Genomic DNA, 23,091 nt, shown 5'->3' on the forward strand with positions numbered 1-23,091 from the left:
CTGCTCTGCTTATGTGGAGAAAACACAGACACAGCCCGCTCTCCTATATGGGCCCTCTGTTTTTAGTGTATTGGATCAGATTGAATTGGATGTAGGGGGGTGTACAAGGACACATGCCAATTTAACCCGCCGCTCCATGGAGGATAAAGGAGGGTCCAATCAGGTCCGCCTGAAAAACTGACTGATTGGTCCGCTCGGGTGAAAAGGGCCTAAATCAACACCTCTCTAATATAGCACGTATGGACAGTTTTTAATGTTCTGCATTTAATGACACGTTAAGAAATTTTGTAGCTTTCTGTATGATTGCTGAATATCATCTAAGAAATAAGAACTATCTTAATAAACACTGACATTTTGCTTTACCATAAAAAGTCCTGAGACACTACTGCAAGATCAGACTATTCTTTACTATGCTTCACAGTTGGAATATGTGTTGTTCTAGCATTCAACCATATCACTCAAACATAAAGCAGTGTAATATTTACCAAAAAGTAAAACTTTTGTATCCCCTGTCCATACATTATTACAGCAATGTTTTAGGACATAAAGAGAAATTTGCCATGCAAGCAGCAGGTAATCGAAACGGTTGTGATATTATTATAAATAGAGCATATAAAATCTACATCTGTCTCAAAGATGGAATTGCTGTACTCCGCATTTCAATATGTCAACATCCCAAATGCTTTTCTGACAATAACCTTAAAAATGGTAATTTTTTTTTTGTAATAAGGATGTGTCAATACAAAATGACGTGAATGGAGTAAAGATTGCCATTAGTTACTTTTATGACTGATAAGGTTACAAAAGTTAACACAGTTTATGAGTAATTTATACAGCGTATTGAATGGGTGTGACAGCCACATGTTTGGCTGAGCTGTGCAGACTGATGGCAGTGATCAAAACTTTCTTTTCTAATTGAGACGCACGTTCTGAAAGTTATTTATGTGAAGGAGGACATTCATTCATTATACTACAAGGTCTCCCGTTATCAGCCCCTGCATCGCAAATGACTGTGCAATGTAAAAGTCTCCAAAAGACTGTTTTTAGAATACTTCTGTATACACTCAGTGCTATTGGGATATACTGGTTTCCTGATTTATAGTCTCAAATAAAACCTTTAGAAATAGCTTACCATCATATATCCAATGTGCTACCCACTGGCCAATTATTAAAAGAGAAAAACATGCATCTGTCTGGGGCCTGATACTCAAGGGGCGGCCCCACTGGAATGCCTCACAGGTAACCACAATTTCCTTCACTTACCTTCCTACAATGGCTGTAGATATAACCTTCTACATCCACACTAACAGCGCTTGTGCATTCATCCAAGATTGCAAACTGAGGCCTGTGGTAGAATAAACGTGCCATCTAAAATCAAAAGAAGAAAAGCATTGAAGAAAAAGAAGCAAGGCATAAAAACAGACCTCAGACTAAAAAGAACTCATATCTAAAAATGATCATTTGTAAATACACTGCAATAAAGGATATTTTGAAATCTCCAATTATAATGGTGATCCTACTCTTTTGACATTCCTGGCTGGCCAATATGCAAGTTAGCAGCTCCATGACCCTCTACACCAGGGGTGTCCAAACTTTTTTCAAAGAGGGCCAGATTGGATGAAGTGAACATGGTGGAGGGCCGAACATTTTTCCGAACATTCTTTGAACCATTACAATTAAATGCAACTAAATTATTTTATGCCAAGTTAATTGCAAACGACATATTTTTCATTTCATAACATTAAGATCAACTGACAGCTGAGTTTTCACAATGTATTGAAAATAAATTTAAAAAAACTTACGTGCACTAATGTGAAGGGTGAAAAATGTAGCTGGAGCTGAAGTCTCTGCTGGGCAGCCGGGAGGGGAAGAGAAACACACTTCACGCTGGAAGCCCGGCCCTGACGTCACCGCCTTCTGTCGCTCCCAGCGCGGCACAGTCACGCATGCACACTGCTCTCAAGCAGAAGACTGTCTGCCACAGATGGGAGGGCCGTGCGACAGCCGTATTTACACAGACCAGGGAGAACACGCCGCAGTCAGGCATGCGCACTGCCCTCTTCTCTCAAGCAGAAGACTGTCTGCCATAGAAGGGAGGGCCGTGGGAGGGCCACATTACACAGAGCAGGGAGGGCTGTTGGAGGGCCGTATTAAACCGACCCCCGGGCCGTAAATGGCCTGCGGGCCGGACTTTGGACATGCCTGCTCTACACAATTATGGCTTAGGATACACCCATCAGGAGAAAAATTTGCAGGATGCAGTTTCTAGCTCCTCCTGAAAATGCTACTTGTTTGGCACTGAACCAGCACATATACATACAGCAAATAGTCGAATACCTTATCATATCTGAAGCCAAAACAACAGCATGATTGACAGCCAGAGAATTAGCATTTTCAGACAGAATGATCAACAACTGCAACCTACCCATTTTGTTTTCTTCCTTACACAAATCACTATTTTTTCTTCAGGAGCTCTCTAAGCTACGAAAACCACTCCTGGTATGTACATCAGGAAGCTACACTTTCTGCTTCCTACTGTATCGGAAGTATATCTATAAAAACTACCAGTTTCACTGTTGTGCCATTCACAAAGCACAGTGATTACATTTGTGCTGTACTTTATGAATGACAGATAAAAGGGAAGTCGAGGCAGAGGTAAAACACTGGAACTGGTGTTGTTCATAGATACCTGATCTAAATATCAGAAGTTCTCAAGTGAGCTAAGAGTGATCGCAAAGATATAAAAAATATAAGAGTGGCAATGAAAAAAAAAAAAAACAATCGATCAATAAATTAGCTGTGCTTGACGTTGTGCTGTATATGCCTCTGTGCCATTTTGTGCTCAGACGATTGAAAGCAACTAGATGAAAAGCCTGTTTTTTCAAAACGTTGCTGCTATTTCTAAAAATCCTAGTATGGTGCATCTATTGTTTTACAATGTATAAAACACACAGATCAGCATGGAAGAGCAATTGTTTTTGTAATATCAAAGGTTCTAGTACTTCTGAAAACTTCTACTGCTCTGAAATGGCTAGAGTATTGCACTGTGACCCAAAATAAATTGACAGCTGCCGCTCAAGGCTCCCCTGGGACCTCTTATGTAGCAACCGCTTGAAGTGCAGACAAGGACAGAGCTGGTCGCAGCTCTAGATATCTAATGGAAAAAGGAAAAGTCCTAGAAGTTGCACGTCTCTGCAAAACCCCGTAAGAAGGTATATGACAGCCTCAGACCAAGCTGCATCCAGGTCCATGTGTGGCCTGGTTGTAGTCCGGCCTGAGACGGTCATACAACTTTTTACGGGGTTTTGCAGAGATGAGCAACTTTCAGGACTTTGCCTTTTTCCATACAGCTTTGTACTGCCACTTGACACCAAAAGCAATTAATTGGACTGTTACTTCAGAAGAAAAAAAATGAACATGGATGAAAGCGCATTAGTGTGCTTTGCTGCTGCATCTCAGGAACTACATGGTGAAATATACATCACTGTACCTTACCACTGCATCCCAGGTGCTCAGGTTCCCACAAGAATACACTTCTGTATATTTTTCTTTCCCCATTTTTTTTTTTATTCAGCAGGTGGGGGGCATTAAATTTTACACTTTAAAGATACCACACAAGTAGTCACAAGTGATACCACACAGAATATATTTAATATTTGAGGAGTAGTGACATTTTGAAAAATGAAACAGAAGGTAAAGCAAGACTGCTGATGAGTAAACAAATGTATGTATGATTTGTATCATATAATTAAATTTAAGGATTGCATTCATGCAAATCAAAGTGGCACTCTATGTAACTGAACAAATGGTGTCCTACCGCCATCCTTTGCTTTTCTCCTCCACTGAGAACATCCATCCAGTCCTGCACACTATCCCAGCCTCCTTCACGTTCCAAAATTGGTCCCAGTTGAACATTATCAAGGTAATCCTTTAGGACCTGTGTGGGTAGAGTATACAACACCTAACTGTTAATACTTTTGTGTTTTCAAACTAAACATGCCCTTAACCATTAAAATATAGACTGGTGTCTTCAAACCTTATCTAAAATGCCTTTGCGTTTCTGGTCTTCATGTGTGTCTGGATAGATGACTTGGTCCCGTAATGTCCCCAAAGTCATATAGGGCCTCTAAAACAAGCAAAGAACATAAAGAATGAGTATACTACATTTTTTTTTTTTTTTTTTTTTGGCTACACTTGATGACAATGTTAATGAAAACTACCTGGGGAACATAAAATAGTTTTCCTCGTTCTGGCTTAGTCAGACTTCCTCCAAACAGTGGCCACAGCTAGAAAAAATACAAATAGTATTAAAACATTACTACTAAAAATAATCACTCCTATCTGTGTGCCACATATACAGAGATGAAAATTGCAAACTGCGCAAAAAATTACCTCTCCCAAGACGCGGAAGAGGGAGCTCTTCCCACAGCCATTTGGCCCACAGACAAGGACATTGGTGCCAGACCTTACCTATAAACAGATAGTTACAATAAATGTTTAAACAATGAAGCACCCCTGATAAAGAGACAGGGTATACCTAAATATTGAGAACATACGCAACACATCCCATAAAATATTGAATTATATTTAAACACTACTAATGTCACTGATGTATCTCAGGTTGACCATGGACCGTACCCCTCATGGAGAATCACACGTGATAAGACATTTTAGCATCTTGAGTTTTGAGCAGTCAAACTCCTTACCCTTTTCAAACTAAAGTAAAAAATAGTAAACTAGTGTTATCCTCTGGAACTCACTACCCCAATCCATCAGACTGTCACCTTCCCTCCTCACCTTCAGGCGCTCCCTGAAAACCCACCTCTTCAGGGAAGCCTACCCCACCCTCACCTAACAGCCGCTGCCCTTCCCTCCTCCTACCACTCCATCCCCCACAGCCATTTCCTCCTGTACCTCTACCCCCTTTCTCCTAGATTGTAAGCTCGAAAGAGTAGGGCCCTCTTACCCCTTGTGTGCTGTTTGATGTTACTGTACTGTTTCATGTATTGTCCCCCCCTCTATTGTACAGCGCTGAGCAAACCCTTTGGCGCTATATAAACTCGATAGATAAATAAATAAATAATAAATAAATCCTTTAAAGGCCAAAGCACCCATATGATGCACTTACTCCAGGGTCACTGACAAGTACTGACAGGGATAATAGAGCCATGAGAGGGGAGAGGCTTTTATCTGATGATTTGCAAGTGTAATCAGCTACCTTTTACACTACATCCCATCCAGAGATCTAGCACTTTTCCAGGAAAAAAATGCATGACAAACTCAGTTTGTGATAAGGCATTGCTTGTACTTCCACAGGCATAAATCTTGATTGTGAAGTTTCGCCTTTAACCTTTTTTCTACTGGTTCCATTTTAAAGAATTGGCCCTTCAAGATAAGATACTATGAGAGAACACAATTGAGAAAAGATATGATTCTACTAACCTCAAAGTTCAAATCTCTGATTAAAATGTCTCCATTTGGTGTTGCAAGAGGAACATGCTCAAATCTTTCAAAAAAAAGAAAAAAGAAACAATGGACATTTGTTATATACACACTGGATATTTTAACACTTCTATATCACAATGTATGGTATTCTGGCAAGACTAAATGAAATGGTCGAAACCTGAAATAGAAAAAAAAAAAATCATATTCTTCATCTGTATATTAAATCGCACTCGATGCATAAATGTGTCGGGGGATTTAAGAAATGTTTTAAATTTTAAATGTTTTACCCAGCACTTTATGAAAAGAAAATGCATGTACGCCAAATACCAAATATGTACACAGCTTGCAGCACCCAAGATAATACCACCTCTACAAATCTATACAAATGAATGTGCCGTGCTCAATTTAGAATCAGTAATGTGATCAACTAGAAAAAAAAATACATTAAATAATAGACAATTGTTTGAATTCATATAAATTCACTACAATAATATACAGTCCAATCATCCAGTGAATTATAAAAATATATAAATGTGTTAATGTCCATATAAATCAATGCTGAACTACTTCCCAAAATTACTCCAAAGTGCCAGAAACAATGCTGAAATTACGCAACCACCACCAACCCCTTTGGGCACACTCTCGCCTTGAAAACAAATTATTTTACCAAGTGAGCACAGCATGCAATGATACAGTACACCAGGTGGACATATATCTTTGAATGCAGTGATCACTTGGTAATATCAGACAGCAGTCCTAGCTTTTTCCCAGCTACTTAAAAGAAACTGGTTATACCAGACCTTCAATAACTAAGGTCTGGCTTTCAAGGAGAGAGTGTGCCCACAGGAGTTGGTTGTGAGTGCACAATTTCAGCATTGTTCCTGGCACTTTGGCATGTATTAGGAAAATCTAGGGAGTATTTCAAGGTTGATATTTGGCATTTACCACATTTATATATTTTATAGTTCACTGGATGACTGAACTGTATATAACTATAGTGGATGTATATGAATTTCAAACAAATGCAATTTTTTATTTATTTTTATTTCGTTGTTGATCATATTACTGGTTACTTAATTGAGCACAACACATAAATTTATATAAAACTTTTTGGAGTATACAGAACCACTCACATTAACCACCAAATTTAAGTATCTTACCATCTAAGTTTCCTGACTTTCACACACACACACACACACACACTAGTGTCACCTGTGGGTAAAAGGTAATTAGGTGTCCGTTTGTGAACCAGCGGTAATAGATCGCTGCTCAGTTCTCCGGCATTCTCGGAGAACAAAGTTCTCCTGTGAATGCAGTTTATGAAGCAGTTCTCCGAACGAAGGGAGAACGGTTTCCAAACGCTGGAGAACGGTCTACAAACTCTGAAAAACGGCTCATTTTACTATAATCTCTCGAGATTACAGTAAAAGATCAGTTTACTAAGCAGAGGTAAATTATCTCTGCTTAGTTTTCGGTCCCTCTGATTCTCCAGCTCTGGGCTGGAGAATCTGGACGGAGAACACAGATCTCCAGAGAAGGGCTGACATGATCTCCTGAGTGTTATAAACTGTGAATGACCAGAGAATAGCTGAGATCCGTTGAATCGCAGCTATTCTCTGTGTCATAAAAGGACACCTTAGTTTACTAGTATACATCTAGACCAGGGGTCTCCAAACATTCTAAACAAAGGGCCAGTTTACTATCCTTCAGATTTTAGGGGGGCCAGACTTTGGCCAGCAGGAGTAGAAAATGTTGATGGTCAGTGGGAGTAAAATAATAATTAAAAAAACAAAAACAAAAAAAACATAACACCCCTGTGGTTAGAAGGAGGCGGGATAGCGCCCAATCAATTTTAGTGTTAGTGGGAGAAATAATGCCCCATTGTTGGTGCCAATGGAAAGAATAGTGCCCCATCATTGGTGTCAGAGGAAGAATTTATGCCTTATCTTTGGTGTCAGCGAGAGGAATAATACCTCATTGTTGATGTCAGAGGGAGGATTAGTGTCAAAAGGGCTAGATATAGGCAAGCAAAGGGCCAGATCTGGCCCACAGTTTAAAGACCACTAGTCTAGACTAATGGAGGAAACTGGATTACCTTTTGAATTATTTCACTCAAAACATAAAATAACAAGCTCCATGCAGTGTCTCAATTGGGAAATGTGGAAATGAAATCAGGACCACTGTGGTGAAAGCCCGCAGCATTATCAATCAAGCTACAATGGTATCCTGGGATTCAGTATCATCACTAGAATATTAAAACAACACTACTGTACCTCTACCAGAGTACAATACTGACCTCTACAACCTGTGACTGTAAACATTTGAATAAGCTTTAAGGAAGGACAATGTTCAAGATTTTTGTAAGGCACACAGCAGGCACACAGCATCTCTCTCCTACAGCTGGAAGCCATAAGCAGACACAATCATTATACTATATATCGGGGACCTCTGCTGGAGAGTTTCAGTAAAGCTGCTTAATAATGTAAAAATGCAAGACTGCATACATTTCACAGGTAGGTGGTGTTTTAGTGTTTTAGGTAATAAACTTACATACAGATCATTGCATTCTCTTTTAGTAATCTTTCCTATCAGCAATTTATCTTAGATTGCAAATAGTGCTATTTTAATTAAGGAAAACATGGTTGAGGATGCATGGTCTCAGCCCTTGCTGGTGTTTCCATCTGAAAATCCAAGGCTGTCATATTGATCTGTTGTCTTGAGTGAAAATCACAGAACTATTTGCAAATAAGAAGGTCTGACATTTCTAATATTCCAACTCACAATATTGAAGCCAGAGGCAGCATTTAACCTGCAGGCAAGTTAAATGTATGTAGATATGTAATTTAAAGTAGAACTATAGGCAAAACTTTTTTGTCATTTTGGATAAAGCAAGGGAAGGTTATAGCATCTGTCAGTTTATTATTTGCCATCTGTGTCCCATTGGAGAGAGTTATCTTTACTCCCTGTCCCACAGCCAAAACAAGTGAGAGAAAATCCTTACAAATAAAAGGAATTCCTTGGGGACCCCCAGATCACCAGAACTAGTGTTCAAATTGCAAAATGTACATTCTATTACTTTTCTGGGGACAACCCAAAATGTGGAGTTTTCTTTTACTTTCAATAATAATGGTAAATAGGACAAATTCCCCTAAAGGGGACATGGACTGCAATACAAACTTAATAGGTGTTCTAATCCATCTCCACTCTGTCAAAAATTAAAAAAAAAAAGTTTTGCCTTTAGTTATACTTTAAAGTACTACAAGGGTATGTATTAATGTGCAAAAGAGACAGACTGCAAACTTATATGTGGCTCCTGCTGTCAATCACAGCCAATGAGCCAATAAGGAGAGAGCAGGGGTGGGGCTGAGATGCAGCTGTGTGTGAACAGCACAGGAGCAAGCCTACTTGGGTGCCCTCATAGCAAACTGCTTGCTGTGGGGGCACTTGTCAGAAGGGAGGGGTCAGGGAACTCGAGAAAAGGAGGATCAGGGTTATTCTGGGCAAAAACACTGCAGAATGCAAGTATGACATGTTTGGTATTTTTCTAAAAATTGCCCTTACAATTGCTTTAAAGTGGTTCTAAAGTCTCAAGGTTTTTTATCATCATGCATTCTATGCATGAAGGTAAAAAAACGTTCTGTGTGTAGCTGCACCCCAAACACTTACCGGAGCCTCTTCTTGATCCAGAGATGTCCACAAGAGCCTCGGTTCTCCAGGGATTCTCACTCATGATTGGCTGAGGCAGCAGCCATTGGCTCCCGCTGCTGTCAATCACAGCCAGTGACCCAAGCAGGATAGGGAGGGGACGGGGTCGAGCAGCAGCTGTGTGTATGAATGAACAAGCAGAGACATGGCTCGGGTGCCCCTGTAGCAAGCTGCTTGCTATGGGGGCACCCGACAGGAGGGAGGGGCCAGGAGCGTCAGCAGGGGACCCAAGAGGAGGAGGATTGGGGCTGCTCTGTACAAAACCATTACACAAAGCAAGTATGACAGGTTTGTTGTTTTTAAGAAAAAAAAAACAAGACTTTAGTATAATTTTTAAGTCTTCTAAATCATAGGATAAATCTCTTTACTACAAGTTAGGCTGAGGGACACTACAGCTATGCAAAGTCCAGCAAGATCTAAAGTTCTATCACTGCTGCCCTAACAGGGGAGACTGGAATCAGAAGTGAAAGGCTTACCAAACCTGAATAAACAGTTGTACAGACATAACCTTTATATAAAATTAAGTTAATCTGAAAAGTAAAATGAACTGTACTGCTAATTGTGATGTAACAGTGCATTACAAGCATGTAATAAAACCTACTGTAAACGCCAGACTACAGTAAAGTTGATAACTGCTAAAACCATCCAGCAGGATAATGTAATTCTGGTTACAGAATAATGTATTATCACATTTCCTTTGTTAGTGATGAAATGTTGGCTTTCCCCACCCTTGGTTAACAATGTGGTATATCGGCATTTCACACCATTTAGTTCAGCGAGTACTAATCAAATGCAGAGAAATCCTGTGGGAACTTAAAAAAAAAAAAAAAAAAAAAAACTTACTTGATGATGTTGTCAGCATTTATAATTCTACCACTTCCTGGAATTAAGGGAATGCTGGGACCAGATTCGGACTCTACAAATCCAAATAAAATGTATCAGCATGTGTAGTTAAGAAGGGATGTTTTATTACTGAAGTGAATGAAGCAATTACCTTTGTCCTGTTGAGAAACCATAGTGCGTTCATATTTGCCTTGGTTCAAGTCCTTTAGCACTTGCATCAGCTCTGTAATTCTGGCTGTGAAACTACATACATAACACTCTGTTAGTGTTATACTTTGATCAAAGTTAATTTTACAAATAATAAAGATGAACAATATCCCAAAAAGAATGTTGTTACTTTAACCATTTTATGTTAACTCTTTCTTTGGCATGGCTATCACTTACCCACCTGTGCGTATTCCATCCATTTCTAGTCTATATATCTAGCTAATGAAGTTTACTAAGGGTGCATTCACACTTGCAAATGAATCCTGCCTGCGATTACATGCAAGATCCTGTGATTAGCTGTGGTTGACAGCCTCTTTGAAAGCAATGGGAGGCTTCCAGCATTCGCAGTTACCCCCACCCACTTATATGTATTCTTGCAAGCATGAGAAGGGTTGAATGCATAGTCCTAAAAGGACATACTTAAATTAATGGATATCTAAAAGTGTTCACTTTTTAAGAAAAAATTAAAATGTAAACATCGTACACCCTTCCCAGAGCTGTCAAGTGCCCACACAGCCGATGCAGTGGTCTGGGGATTTGAAATCCCCTCCATTTTCTTTCTGCATTGCTTCTGGGATAGGTCAGATCGATGCTTTGCGCCAGTGCTGGCCAATCAGAATCGCTGTAATCCATCCCAAAAACACTGCATAAAGAGGGAGAAAAGCGGGACTTTCAAATCCCCCAACTGCTGCACTGGCTGCATGGGCACTAACAGCTCAGCATCCATGAAGGCAGATACAATGGGAAGGGTGTACGGAGTTAGTTCACATTATAGGTTTTTCGGAAAATTTGAATATTTTAAAAGCACTGTTTATCAACCTTTTTTTTTTTTAGTCAAGGCACCCTTTAAAATTATGGACAGTCCCGAGGCACCCTTCAAAATTATGGACAGTCTTGAGGCACCCCATTCTAAAATGTGAAAAACTATTCTAACAACTACAGAGCTACATCTAACTATTCTTCAAAACATTCCGTCCCCCCTTCTACCTATCCAGCATGCAAACAAAGATTTTTATACTTACATGGGTTGGACAAAAAAAGGGAAACAATACATTATTTGCATGTGTGAGAGTGAGCACATATTTTGCTTTAAAGGCAGAAATGATGCAACACTCTTGCTTCCACTGTGTGATGACACCCAGCTAACAGGTGGGAAGCCTCACTTTCATCATTCACTGCGTGTGCTGCTAGTAATACGGAGTCATGTCAGAGCTTACTGAGCTTCAAAGAGGGCAAATTGTTGATGCCCGCTTAGCTTGTGCCTCTGTGTCTGAAGTTGCCAATTTATTTGCCGTGTCGCAAAGTACAATACCAAAAGGTTACGACAGCATATTGGCTCCACACTGGCTCACAATTAATATGATCCAGGAATATTTAAACAGAATAAAGAGGAATAAAGCACCGGATGAAATACACCCATGGGCCCTTAAAGAATTTAGCTCTGTCATTTAAAACCCATTTTTTATAATTTTTAGGAACTCTTTCCTGACTGGCATAGTAACACAGGATTGGCGTAAGGCCAATGTGGTGCCTATACTTAAAAAGGGATCAAAATCTTTAGCAAGTAACTTTAGGCCTGTTAGTTTAACATCTATAGTTGGGAAGATACTGGAGAGTTTAATAAAAGACCACATAGATGAGTTCTTGCTGGAAAAAAATATTTTAAGCAACAGACAGCATGGATTCATGAAAGACAGAAGTTGTCAAACAAATCTGATTTCTTTTTATGAGGAGGTGAGCAAAACCTTGGAGAGAGGGGTGGCTGTGGATATAGTATACTTGGATTTTGCAAAAGCGCTTGACACAGTTCATCACACACGGCTAATGTGTAAGGTAAAGTCTACGGGCTTAAAAAAATTAGTATGTAAATGGATAGAAAACGTGGTAAAAGATCGTATTCAGAGGAAAGTGGTTAATGATTCATACTCATGGTCTAGGGTCATCAGTGGTGTACCCCAAGGTTCAGTGTTGGGACCCTTACTTTTTAATATATTTATAAACGATATAGGGTCTGGGATTATAAATATCATTTCAGTCTTTGTAGATGACACCAAGCTGTGCAGTGGAATAACGTCCTTACAGGATGTCTCCAACTTACAAGCCGACCTCAATGCACTGATTAATTGGGCAACTATGTGGCAAATGAGGTTTAATGTTGATAAATGTAAGGTTATGCACTTGGGGGCTAAGAATATTCATGCATCATACATACTAGGGGGGTACAACTGGGGGAATCAATGGTGGAAAGGATCTGGGAGTTCTGGTAGATCACAAGCTTAATAATGGCATGCAATGCCAAGCTGCGGTTTCTAAAGTGAGCAAAATCCTCTCTTGTATTAAAAGAGGTATAGACTCCAGAGAGAGAGATATCATATTACCCCGGTACAAATTAGTAATACCTCATCTGGAATATGCAGTTCAATTTTGGCACTGATTCACAAAAAGAATATTGGGAAACTGGAGAAAGTGCAGAGAAGGGCAACTAAACTGATAAGAGGCATGGAGGACCTCAGCTATGAGGAAAGATTAGAAGAACTGAATTTATTCTCTCTTGAGAAGAGGAGATTAAGGGGGCATATGATCAACATGTATAAATACATCAGTGGTTCATATAGTGAACTCTGTGTAGTTATTCACCCTGAGGTCATCACAGAGGACAAGGGGGCAAACTTTATGTCTGGAGGAAAAGGGATTTAATGTCAAAATACAGAAAGGTTTCTTCACAGTAAGAGCTGTGAAAATGTGGAATAGACTGCATCAAGAGTTGGTTCTGGCCAGCTCAGTAGATTGCTTTAAAAAAGGCCTGGATTATTTCCTAGATACACAGAATATAACTGGATACTAACATTTATAGGTAAAGTTGATCCAGGGAATATTCGACTGCCTCTCGCATGATCAGGTAGGAATTTTTTCCCCTGCAGGAGCAAATTGGACCATGCTTTGCTGGGTTATTTTTGCCTTCCTCTGGATCAACTGCGGGTATAGGATTATAGCTTTTTTTTTTATGGTTGAACTAGATGGACTTTTGTCTTTTTTCAGCCAGATTAACTATGTACTGTAACAGTGGACAATTTAAAATCTATTTGGGACTCACAAAAAAATAAATAAATAACAGAATGCACTCTTACTGGTCTACCCAACCCATCCATCATATGCCCATTATGTCAAGAACAAGATATTTAATGATCATGTGGTTTCTCCATTTTAACCACTTGAGCCCCAGAGGATTTACCCCCCTTAATGACCAGGCCTTTTTTTGCTGTTTGGCGCTGCACTAATTCAAATGATAATTGCGCGGTCATGCAATGCTATACCCAAACAAAATTTACGTCCTTTTTTTCACACAAATAGAGCTTTCTTTTGGTGGTATTTGATCACCTGTGCGCTTTTTATTTTTTGCGCTATAAACAAAAAAACCACAAAATTTTGAAAAAAAACAATATTTTCTACTTTCAGCTATAAAAAATATATCGTAAACTCAAAGTTAGTCATAAATTTAAGCCAAAATGTATTCTGCTACATGTTTTTGGTAAAAAAAATCCCAATAAGTGTATATTGATTGCTTTGTGTGAAAGTTATAGCGTCTACAAACTATCGTATAGATGCTGTAATTTATGCCTTTTTTTGCTATACAGCGCTGCACTAACTCAAATGATAATTGCGCGGTCATGCAATGCTGCACCCAAACGAAAATTACGTCCTTTTTTTCACACAAATAGAGCTTTCTTTTGGTGGTATTTGATCACCTGTGTGCTTTTTATTTTTTGCGCTATAAACAAAAAAACCACAAAAATTTTGAAAAAAACCAATATTTTCTACTTTCAGCTATAAAAAATATATCGTAAACTCAAAGTTAGTCATAAATTTAAGCCAAAATGTATTCTTCTACATGTTTTTGGTAAAAAAAATCCCAATAAGTGTATATTGATTGCTTTATGTGAAAGTTATAGCGTCTACAAACTATGGTATAGATACTGTAATTTATGCCTTTTTTTGCTATACAGCGCTGCACTAACTCAAATGATAATTGCGCGGTCATGCAATGCTGCACCCAAACGAAAATTACGTCCTTTTTTTCACACAAATAGAGCTTTCTTTTGGTGGTATTTGATCACCTGTGCGCTTTTTATTTTTTGCGCTATAAACAAAAAAACCACAAAAATTTTGAAAAAAACCAATATTTTCTACTTTCAGCTATAAAAAATATATCGTAAACTCAAAGTTAGTCATAAATTTAAGCCAAAATGTATTCTGCTACATGTTTTTGGTAAAAAAAATCCCGTGCATTAGTGGGCAAACTGGCGCTATCTAGGAGGGGCGCTAACACTATCGGAAGTCACCAGTGACACTAATACAGTGATCAGTAAAAATCTGTTCACTGTAATCAATGACACTGGTGACAGGGCAGTGAAGGGGTTAACTGGGGGGGGGGGGTGATCAAGGGGTTAAACGGGATTACTGGTGTACTGGCGGGCAATCTGGCGCTATCTGGGAGGGGCGCTAACTCTATCGGAAGTCGCCAGCGACACTGATACAGTGATCAGTAAAAATCGGTTCACTGATCAGTGACACTGGTGACAGGGCAGTGAATGGGTTAACTGGGGGGGGGGGGGGGAGATTAAGGGGTTAAATGGGATTACTGGTGTACTAGCGGGCAATCTGGCGCTATCTGGGAGGGGCGCTAACACTATCGGAAGTCGCCAGCGACACTGATACAGTGATCAGTAAAAATTGGTTCACTGATCAGTGACACTGGTGACAGGGCAGTGAAGGGGTTAACTGGGGGGGGGGGGGGTGATCAAGGGGTTAAACGGGATTACTGGTGTACTGGCGGGCAAACTGGCCCTATCTGGGAGGGGCGCTAACACTATCGGAAGTCGCCAGCGACACTGATACAGTGATCAGTAAAAATTGGTTCACTGATCAGTGACACTGGTGACAGGGCAGTGAAGGGGTTAACTGGGGGGGGGGCGATCAAGGGATTAAACGGGATTACTGGTGTACTGGCGGGCAAACTGGCGCTATCTGGGAGGGGCGCTAACTCTATCGGAAGTCGCCAGCGACACTGATACAGTGATCTGTAAAAATTGGTTCACTGATCAGTGACACTGGGTGACAGGGCAGTGAAGGGGTTAACTGGAGGGGGGGGGGGGCGATCAAGGGGTTAAACGGGATTACTGGTGTACTGGCGGGCAAACTGGCGCTATCTGGGAGGGGCGCTAACTCTATCGGAAGTCGCCAGCGACACTGATACAGTGATCAGTAAAAATTGGTTCACTGATCAGTGACACTGGTGACAGGGCAGTGAAGGGGTTAACTGGAGGGGGGGGGGTGATCAAGGGGTTAAACGGGATTACTGGTGTACTGGCGGGCAAACTGGCGCTATCTGGGAGGGGCGCTAACTCTATCGGAAGTCGCCAGCGACAATGATACAGTGATCAGTAAAAATTGGTTCACTGATCAGTGACACTGGGTGACAGGCAGTGAAGGGTTTAACTGGGGGGGGCGATCAAGGGGTTAAACGGGATTACTGGTGTACTGGCGGGCAATCTGGCGCTATCTGGGAGGGGCGCTAACTCTATCGGAAGTCGCCAGCGACACTGATACAGTGATCTGTAAAAATTGGTTCACTGATCAGTGACACTGGGTGACAGGGCAGTGAAGGGGTTAACTGGAGGGGGGGGGGGCCATCAAGGGGTTAAACGGGATTACTGGTGTACTGGCGGGCAAACTGGCGCTATCTGGGAGGGGCGCTAACTATCGGAAGTCGCCAGCGACACTGATACAGTGATCTGTAAAAATTGGTTCACTGATCAGTGACACTGGGTGACAGGGCAGTGAAGGGGTTAACTGGAGGGGGGGGGCGATCAAGGGGTTAAACGGGATTACTGGTGTACTGGCGGGCAAACTGGCGCTATCTGGGAGGGGCGCTAACTCTATCGGAAGTCGCCAGCGACACTGATACAGTGATCAGTAAAAATTGGTTCACTGATCAGTGACACTGGGCGACAGGCAGTGAAGGGTTTAACTGGAGGGGGGGGGGGGGGGCGATCAAGGGGTTAAACGGGATTACTGGTGTACTGGCGGGCAATCTGGCGCTATCTGGGAGGGGCGCTAACTCTATCGGAAGTCGCCAGCGACACTGATACAGTGATCTGTAAAAATTGGTTCACTGATCAGTGACACTGGGTGACAGGGCAGTGAAGGGGTTAACTGGAGGGGGGGGGGGGCGATCAAGGGGTTAAACGGGATTACTGGTGTACTGGCGGGCAAACTGGCGCTATCTGGGAGGGGCGCTAACTCTATCGGAAGTCGCCAGCGACACTGATACAGTGATCAGTAAAAATTGGTTCACTGATCAGTGACACTGGGTGACAGGGCAGTGAAAGGGTTAACTGGAGGGGGGGGCGATCAAGGGGTTAAACGGGATTACTGGTGTACTGGCGGGCAATCTGGCGCTATCTGGGAGGGGCGCTAACTCTATCGGAAGTCGCCAGCGACACTGATCAGTAAAAATCGCTTCACTGATCAGTAACACTGGTGACAGGGCAGTGAAGGGTTAACTGGAGGGGGGGGGGGGCGATCAGGGGGTTAAATGTGTCCTAGAGTGTTCTAACTGTAGTGTAGTGCTTGTGTACTCACTTTTTGGATGTCTTCTTCTCTGTCTGGAACGGAATGTGTCCAGGCAGAGAAGAATGACATCATATCCTGCCCTGTGTATGTCAACACAGGACAGGATAGGACAGGGACCGATCATGTGATTTCAGCCAGAAATCACTGGCTGAAATCTAATGATTGATCCCTCCTGGATCAAATAGTGTCACCCGCGGGTCGGCGGGAGCGCGCCCCCTGCCGCCGAAAGTGTCGGGAGTGCGGAACCCGTTTTTAAACGTGGTTTTGCGCTCCACTGCCGCCCTGCACACGTATATACACAGTGGCAGGGCGGCAAGCGGTTAATGATAACACCCAGTGCCCTCCCAGAATATGGTAAACTTTTTAAATTCAGCCACTTCTAAATTTTTCAGTGAGAAATTCTACCAATTATGTATCCCAGAAAAAAACATCTGTGTGGATGAGTTGGTTATCCACTTCACTGCAACGCTGGGCATCAGCAGTTCATCCCTACTAAAAGGGCCTGATATGGGCTTAAACTCTACAAGTTACACGACAGAGCCACAGGGTACATGTATCGCCATACTCAGGAGGAGTAGCAGAATGCATTTTAGGATGTATTCTTGGTATGTACATGCTGTGTGTTAGAAAGATCTTAGAAATTGATAAGTTTCCGTGAAAAAAAATTTTTTTTAAAATTTTCTTTACACATTTCCCAAAAACTTGTGGAAACAAATGACATGTGCAAAAGACTCATTATGCCTCATAGAACATACATTGGGGTGTGTTTTCCAAAATGGGGTCATTTTGTGGCAAATACCATTGTCCTGGTGCTTTAGGGCCTTCAAAAATGTGATAGGTTGTCAGGAAATTAGATGTGTAATTTTTGCCCCTAGAATGCCTGAAGGTGCTGTTTGGATGTTGCGCCTCTCTATGTGGCTAGGCTTTGAAGGGTCTCACACATGTGGTATCGCCATACTTAGGAGTAGCAGGATGTATTTTGGGGTGCAATTGCAAGTATGCCTATACCGTATGTGAGAAAAAAACTAGTTAATATGACATTTTTGTGGAAAAAAAAAATAAATTTTTGTCATTTTCCAAAGGATTGTTGAAATTTTTTTCCCACAATTCTTTCCTCATGCTGTGACAGGCACCTGTATTTACCTGGCGATCTGCTGTGTCATTGGGAACAGCTGATCACATGGTAAAAGGCCGCTGTGATTGGCCATTTACCGTATCACGTGATCAGCTGTGTCCTTAGGACACAGCGATCATCGGCGGCGCTGGGTGCGCACCCTGGAATGACATCCAGGGACGTCGTCCCAGAAGTAGACAACCGCGCTGTAGCTGTCTTTCGGTTATAGCGCGGTAGAGAAGAGGTTAGTAACATTTTGGATTGACTAAAAGCACTGTGGCTGTTCAATATTGACATTAATCCCCAAAAATACAACTTGCCTAATAATTGTGCACACAGTGTATTTCACTGATTTCCGCATAGACAATTTAGCAAATGTCTACTGTCTATGTCCTCGTATGCCATTTTCCCTCATTCTGACAACTAATTTTGCTTTGACTACAAACCAATATGGCACAAGCTGGAATTCCCTTTTAAATGACATTTAAAGCCATCTCACCCAGCTAATCTGGTCATTTCACGTCCAGCTAGCACAATCCGGCCAAGGGCCTGAGACATCCTCAGCAGCATCCTTCCACTCTGGTAGTAGTCCTGTCAAAGATGGAAGAACTATTAGGGCTGGGTATTTTAAACTGGTAGTGACATGTCAGTTACAGGAGACAGTCTCACCTCCAAAAGCTCTGCATGACTACTGCTCAAATGACGAGGGTGATTTGGTGTAAGGAACGGACGGCTGACAACTAAATAACCAACCACTGTAGCAAGATCTGCAATTAGTAGGAATATAAAAGAGTAGTTACAAGAAAAATTACAATTAACTCTCAATATACATTCTTCATTCAAACTAAATATTGATTTAAATGATGAAGTATATACATAGTGAATTTTATAAACTTCAGGAAAAAAAAAAGAATTTTAGATCTGGAAAAAACTGAATCTGGATAAATTTACTGCTAACTTGAATCACAGATTCTACACAATATATAGTATGCTGACAGAAAATGACATTACATTTTTACCCACTTGATCACTGTGATCCAGGTGTATCAAAGTTTCATTAGTAAAAACCAGAGTAATTTCATATTCTATTCAGTACCCGAAAATCTCATATAGATGACTTACACTTGGCAATAATGCTGTCTACAAAGCCCATGGAAAATCGGAACAAAATGAAAGTATGTAAGTGCTCCACCTGGAATAGCAGAAAAAAAAAAATAATGAGTAAACTTATTATACATTTACTGAAACCTGTAAAATTTTAGAACTCTTATCACTAGCAACTTATCAAAACAGAACTGCAGGCACTTTTTTCCATTTTTTTTATCGAGCAAGGGAGGGATTTATAATCCCTGTCAAATGGTTTGGTTTTTTGGGGGTTTTTTTTGCCATTTGTGTCCCATTTTTGCCTTAAAGTGTTACTAAACCCACAACAATAAAATCAGTCTGTATGTGCAGTAAAGCATGCTTGTTATACTCACTGTGGAACCTAAGGGGTTAATCCTCTGCATTGTGTAAAAAGGCTGTTTCATCCTTTTTGTGCCCCTCCGCTTGTTGAAATGACCACCTGATACAAACTGAACCCATGGTAACTTGGCACATGCTCAGTTTGGTGTGTATTGCTAGAGAGGTTTTTTTTTTCCCTCTTGGGAGGGTGCACGCGATCAGCACAGGGCCAAATCAGCACTGTCCAGACAGAGGGTCAGAGGTTTCACATCCTCCTAGAGCAGAAAGAAAACTTCTACAAGCTTTAACCAGTGCACTACTGAAGTCATGAGACTGCTCTAACTGCTGATGAGAAAAGGTATTTAGCAGTTTATATTTACTAAAATAATTGCATTTCCATGTTGTGTGTACTGTGGGAGACCAAGCATAGTGAATGCAGAGTCCTGGGTTTAGTATCACTCTAACTTTGTGTCGCATAGCCAAAAACAGGAAGTGGGAGGAAATCCCTCCAAAGTGAGGGAAATCCCTGGCAGTCACCAGGGTCATCAGAACGAATGTCCAATCAGAATAGGGAGTGTGAATGTCCTCATTTCCCCTCCATTTGTATCCTAGTGACCACTCAAATGGAACAGAGAGAGTGAATCTTCTTAATGAAGACATAGATAGAAAGAAAAAGATGACCATATACCAAGACATAACATTATTTTTGCACAGAAGCATATAAGACAGCTGAGAATAGAGCATGTACAGTGGATATAAAAAGTCTACACACCCCTTTTAAAATGTCAGGTTTCTGTCAAGTAAAAAATATAAATAATTTCAGAACTTTTTCCACCTTTAATGTAACCTATAAACTGTACAACTCAGTTGAACAACAAACAGAAATCTTTTAGGTGGAGGGAAGTAAAAATAAAAAACTAAAATAATATGGTTGCATAAGTGTGCACACCCTTAAACGAATACTTTGTTGAAGCACCTTTTTGATTTTATTCCAGCACTCAGTCTTTTTGGGTATGAGTTTATCAGCATGGCACATCTTGACTTGGCAATATTTGCCCACTCCAAATCTGTCAGCTTGTGAGGGCATCTCCTGTGCACAACCCTCTTCAGATCATCCCACAGATTTTCGATTGGATTCAGGTCTGGGCTTTGGCTGGGCCATTCCAAAACGTTAATCTTCTTCTGGTGAAGCCATTCCTTTGTTGATTTGCATCGCTGTCATGCTAAAAGATGTTCAGCTTTCTAGCAGAAGCCTAAAGATTGTGTGCCAATATTGACTGGTATTTAGAACTGTTCATAATTCCCTCTACCTTGACTAAGACCGCAGTTCCAGCTGAAGAAAAACAGCCCCAAAGCACGATGCTGCCACCACCATGCTTCACTGTGCGTATGGTGTTCTTTTGGTGATGTGCAGTGTTGTTTTTGCACCAAACATCTCTTTTGGAATTATGGACAAAAAGTTCAACCTTGGTTTCATCAAACCATAACACATTTTCCCACATGCTTTTAGGAGACTGTAGGTGTGTTTTTGCAAAATTTAGCCGGGCTTGAATGTTTTTCTTCATAAGAAAAGGCTTCCGTCTTGCCACTCTATCCCACAGTCCAGACATATGATGAATACGGGAGATTGTTGTCACATGTACCACACAACTAATACTTGCCAGATATTCCTGCAGCTCATTTAATGTTGCTGTAGGCCTCTTGACAGCCTCCCACACCAGTTTTCTTCTCGTCTTTTCATCTATTTTGGAGGGATGTCCAGTTCTTGGTAATGTCATTCTTGTGCCATATTTTCTCCACTTGATGACTGTCTTCACTGTGTTCCATGGTATTTATAATGCCTTGGAAATTCTTTTGTACCCTTCTCCAAACAATGAGATCCCTCTGATGCTATGGAAGCTCTCTGCGGACCATGGCTTTTGTTGTAGGATGCGACTAAGAAAATGTCAGGAAAGACCTACTAGAACAGCTGAACTTTATTTGGGGTTAATGAGAGGCACTTTATACGATGGCAGGTGTGTACTGACTTCTATTTAACATGATTTGGAATGTGATTGCTTAATTCTGAACACAGCTACATCTCCAGTTATAAGAGGGTGTGCACACTTATGCAACCACATTATTTTAGTTAATGTTTACTCCCCCCCCCTAAAAAATTTCAGTTTGTTTTTCAATGGAGTTGTACAGTTTTTAGTTCACATTAAAGGTGGAACAAGTTCTGAAATTATTTATCTTTTTCTCATTTTTTTACATCACAGAAACCTGACATTTTAACAGGGGTGTGTAGACTTTTTATATCCACTGTATAGTATCACTGCATTTCCCTGCTGGGGAATCCATTCTTAGGAAAGATAACGTGAACCATACAGTGCCACACATATGTTGGTCCTTGGTAGCTATACTACTATATACACTGGAAAAAAACAGGGAAAGCTTGGGCTTAGGAGGTGTCCATGTTAAGGATAATTTATAAAACATGAATGTGCTAAAAAGGATTTGTATGGCTTGAGTACTTAATCAGAACTGGCTTTTCGTTTCTTATGTTTCACTTGTGTTCTTTGTCCAATTGTCCATATCTTTTAGTCCGAAGATGTATTATATGAGCAACTTCTTCTAGCCTGTCACACAAAACACAAGCCAATTTTAACTGCAAGATCAGATGCTGTATGGGTTGCTTGTCCCCACACTGCCTACTGTCATGGAAGATTACTAATAGAGTTGACTAATAACTACACATCACCATGGGCTTTCTCCTTCTGAATCTTAACACACCAATGATTCCCTGTTATGTATGACCTAATCTAAACAATGGAGGGAATGGAAATGAGACAGAGGCACTGATTGCAATGAAATCCAGTAAATGCCTCTGCATCCCAGATTTCCAACTCAGGCTGAGGCATAACAGTAAGGATAGGGGTTAACTACTGGACTACTAACCCAGGGAGTGAGTGCACTTGGTGGTAGGTAAGTATTCAGCACAGATATGTTTAGTTGTTTCCTATTGTTTTATTTTTTCAACAGCAGGCAGCGGGGGGGGGGGGGTCAGGAGGACTAAATGGGTTTCTGATTTCAGGTCCACTTTAAACCCAACAAAAAACCTTCAGTACACTAGAAGTGTTCTACAGTGTCTCAATCATTGTTTTATAGGCACCAGAGCCTTAAACAGACTATTACGGTTTACCATATAATGAGTATGTCAAAATGATCAACTACTGCTCCAATTCTGATATGCAAAATATATTCAGGGCATATCTAAAAGTGTCTCTTACCAGTTTGTTAAAAGCAGAGTGAATGGTCAATTTTTCCCTTTTGTTTCCATTGTAGAAGGCAATTTCTTCACTAAAATGGGAAAAAAAAAAAAAGCATTTACAATAGAAGGATCCACTTTTATTTCTACTTGTGACTTGGCAATGACCATTGCTACAAAGCACAAAGTAAATGAAAAAAAACACATTAACTAAATATCTCTAGGAACACCATCTTTACAGCACAGTGGTAATTGTGCATGGGACTTATTACCTCATTGTCACTCTTATTTATTTATTTCAGGTACTTATATAGCGCTGTCAATTTACGCAGCACTTTACATATATATTGTACATTCACATCAGTCCCTAACCCTCAAGGGGCGTACAGTCTAAGGTCCCTAACTCACATTTATACATACACATACTAGGGACATTTTAAACAGGAACCAATTA

The 23,091-nt window shown here is 40.7% G+C and overlaps 1 protein-coding gene across 2 annotated transcripts in view; it reads right to left on the reverse strand.

Annotated features, from left to right (window-relative positions):
* The window catches only part of ABCD3 (ATP binding cassette subfamily D member 3), a 104,299-nt gene that overhangs the window by 12,436 nt on the left and 68,772 nt on the right, over positions 1 to 23,091 (reverse strand). For both annotated transcript variants that reach the window (XM_089677291.1, XM_089677290.1), the window contains exons 10-21: positions 22,660 to 22,729; positions 19,070 to 19,139; positions 18,617 to 18,714; positions 18,447 to 18,538; positions 10,145 to 10,236; positions 9,994 to 10,066; positions 5,443 to 5,506; positions 4,393 to 4,470; positions 4,221 to 4,286; positions 4,037 to 4,126; positions 3,818 to 3,937; positions 1,264 to 1,368 (exon numbers count right to left, since the gene is read on the reverse strand). In XM_089677291.1, coding sequence (XP_089533417.1) covers positions 1,264 to 1,368; positions 3,818 to 3,937; positions 4,037 to 4,126; positions 4,221 to 4,286; positions 4,393 to 4,470; positions 5,443 to 5,506; positions 9,994 to 10,066; positions 10,145 to 10,236; positions 18,447 to 18,538; positions 18,617 to 18,714; positions 19,070 to 19,139; positions 22,660 to 22,729 — 1,018 coding nt within the window. The remainder of the gene's footprint in view (positions 1 to 1,263; positions 1,369 to 3,817; positions 3,938 to 4,036; positions 4,127 to 4,220; positions 4,287 to 4,392; positions 4,471 to 5,442; positions 5,507 to 9,993; positions 10,067 to 10,144; positions 10,237 to 18,446; positions 18,539 to 18,616; positions 18,715 to 19,069; positions 19,140 to 22,659; positions 22,730 to 23,091) is intronic.

This window comes from Staurois parvus, unplaced genomic scaffold, assembly GCF_062004578.1.
Source record: "Staurois parvus isolate SC_StPar_1 unplaced genomic scaffold, SC_StPar_1.0 ptg000183l, whole genome shotgun sequence".
Lineage (NCBI taxonomy): Eukaryota > Metazoa > Chordata > Amphibia > Anura > Ranidae > Staurois > Staurois parvus.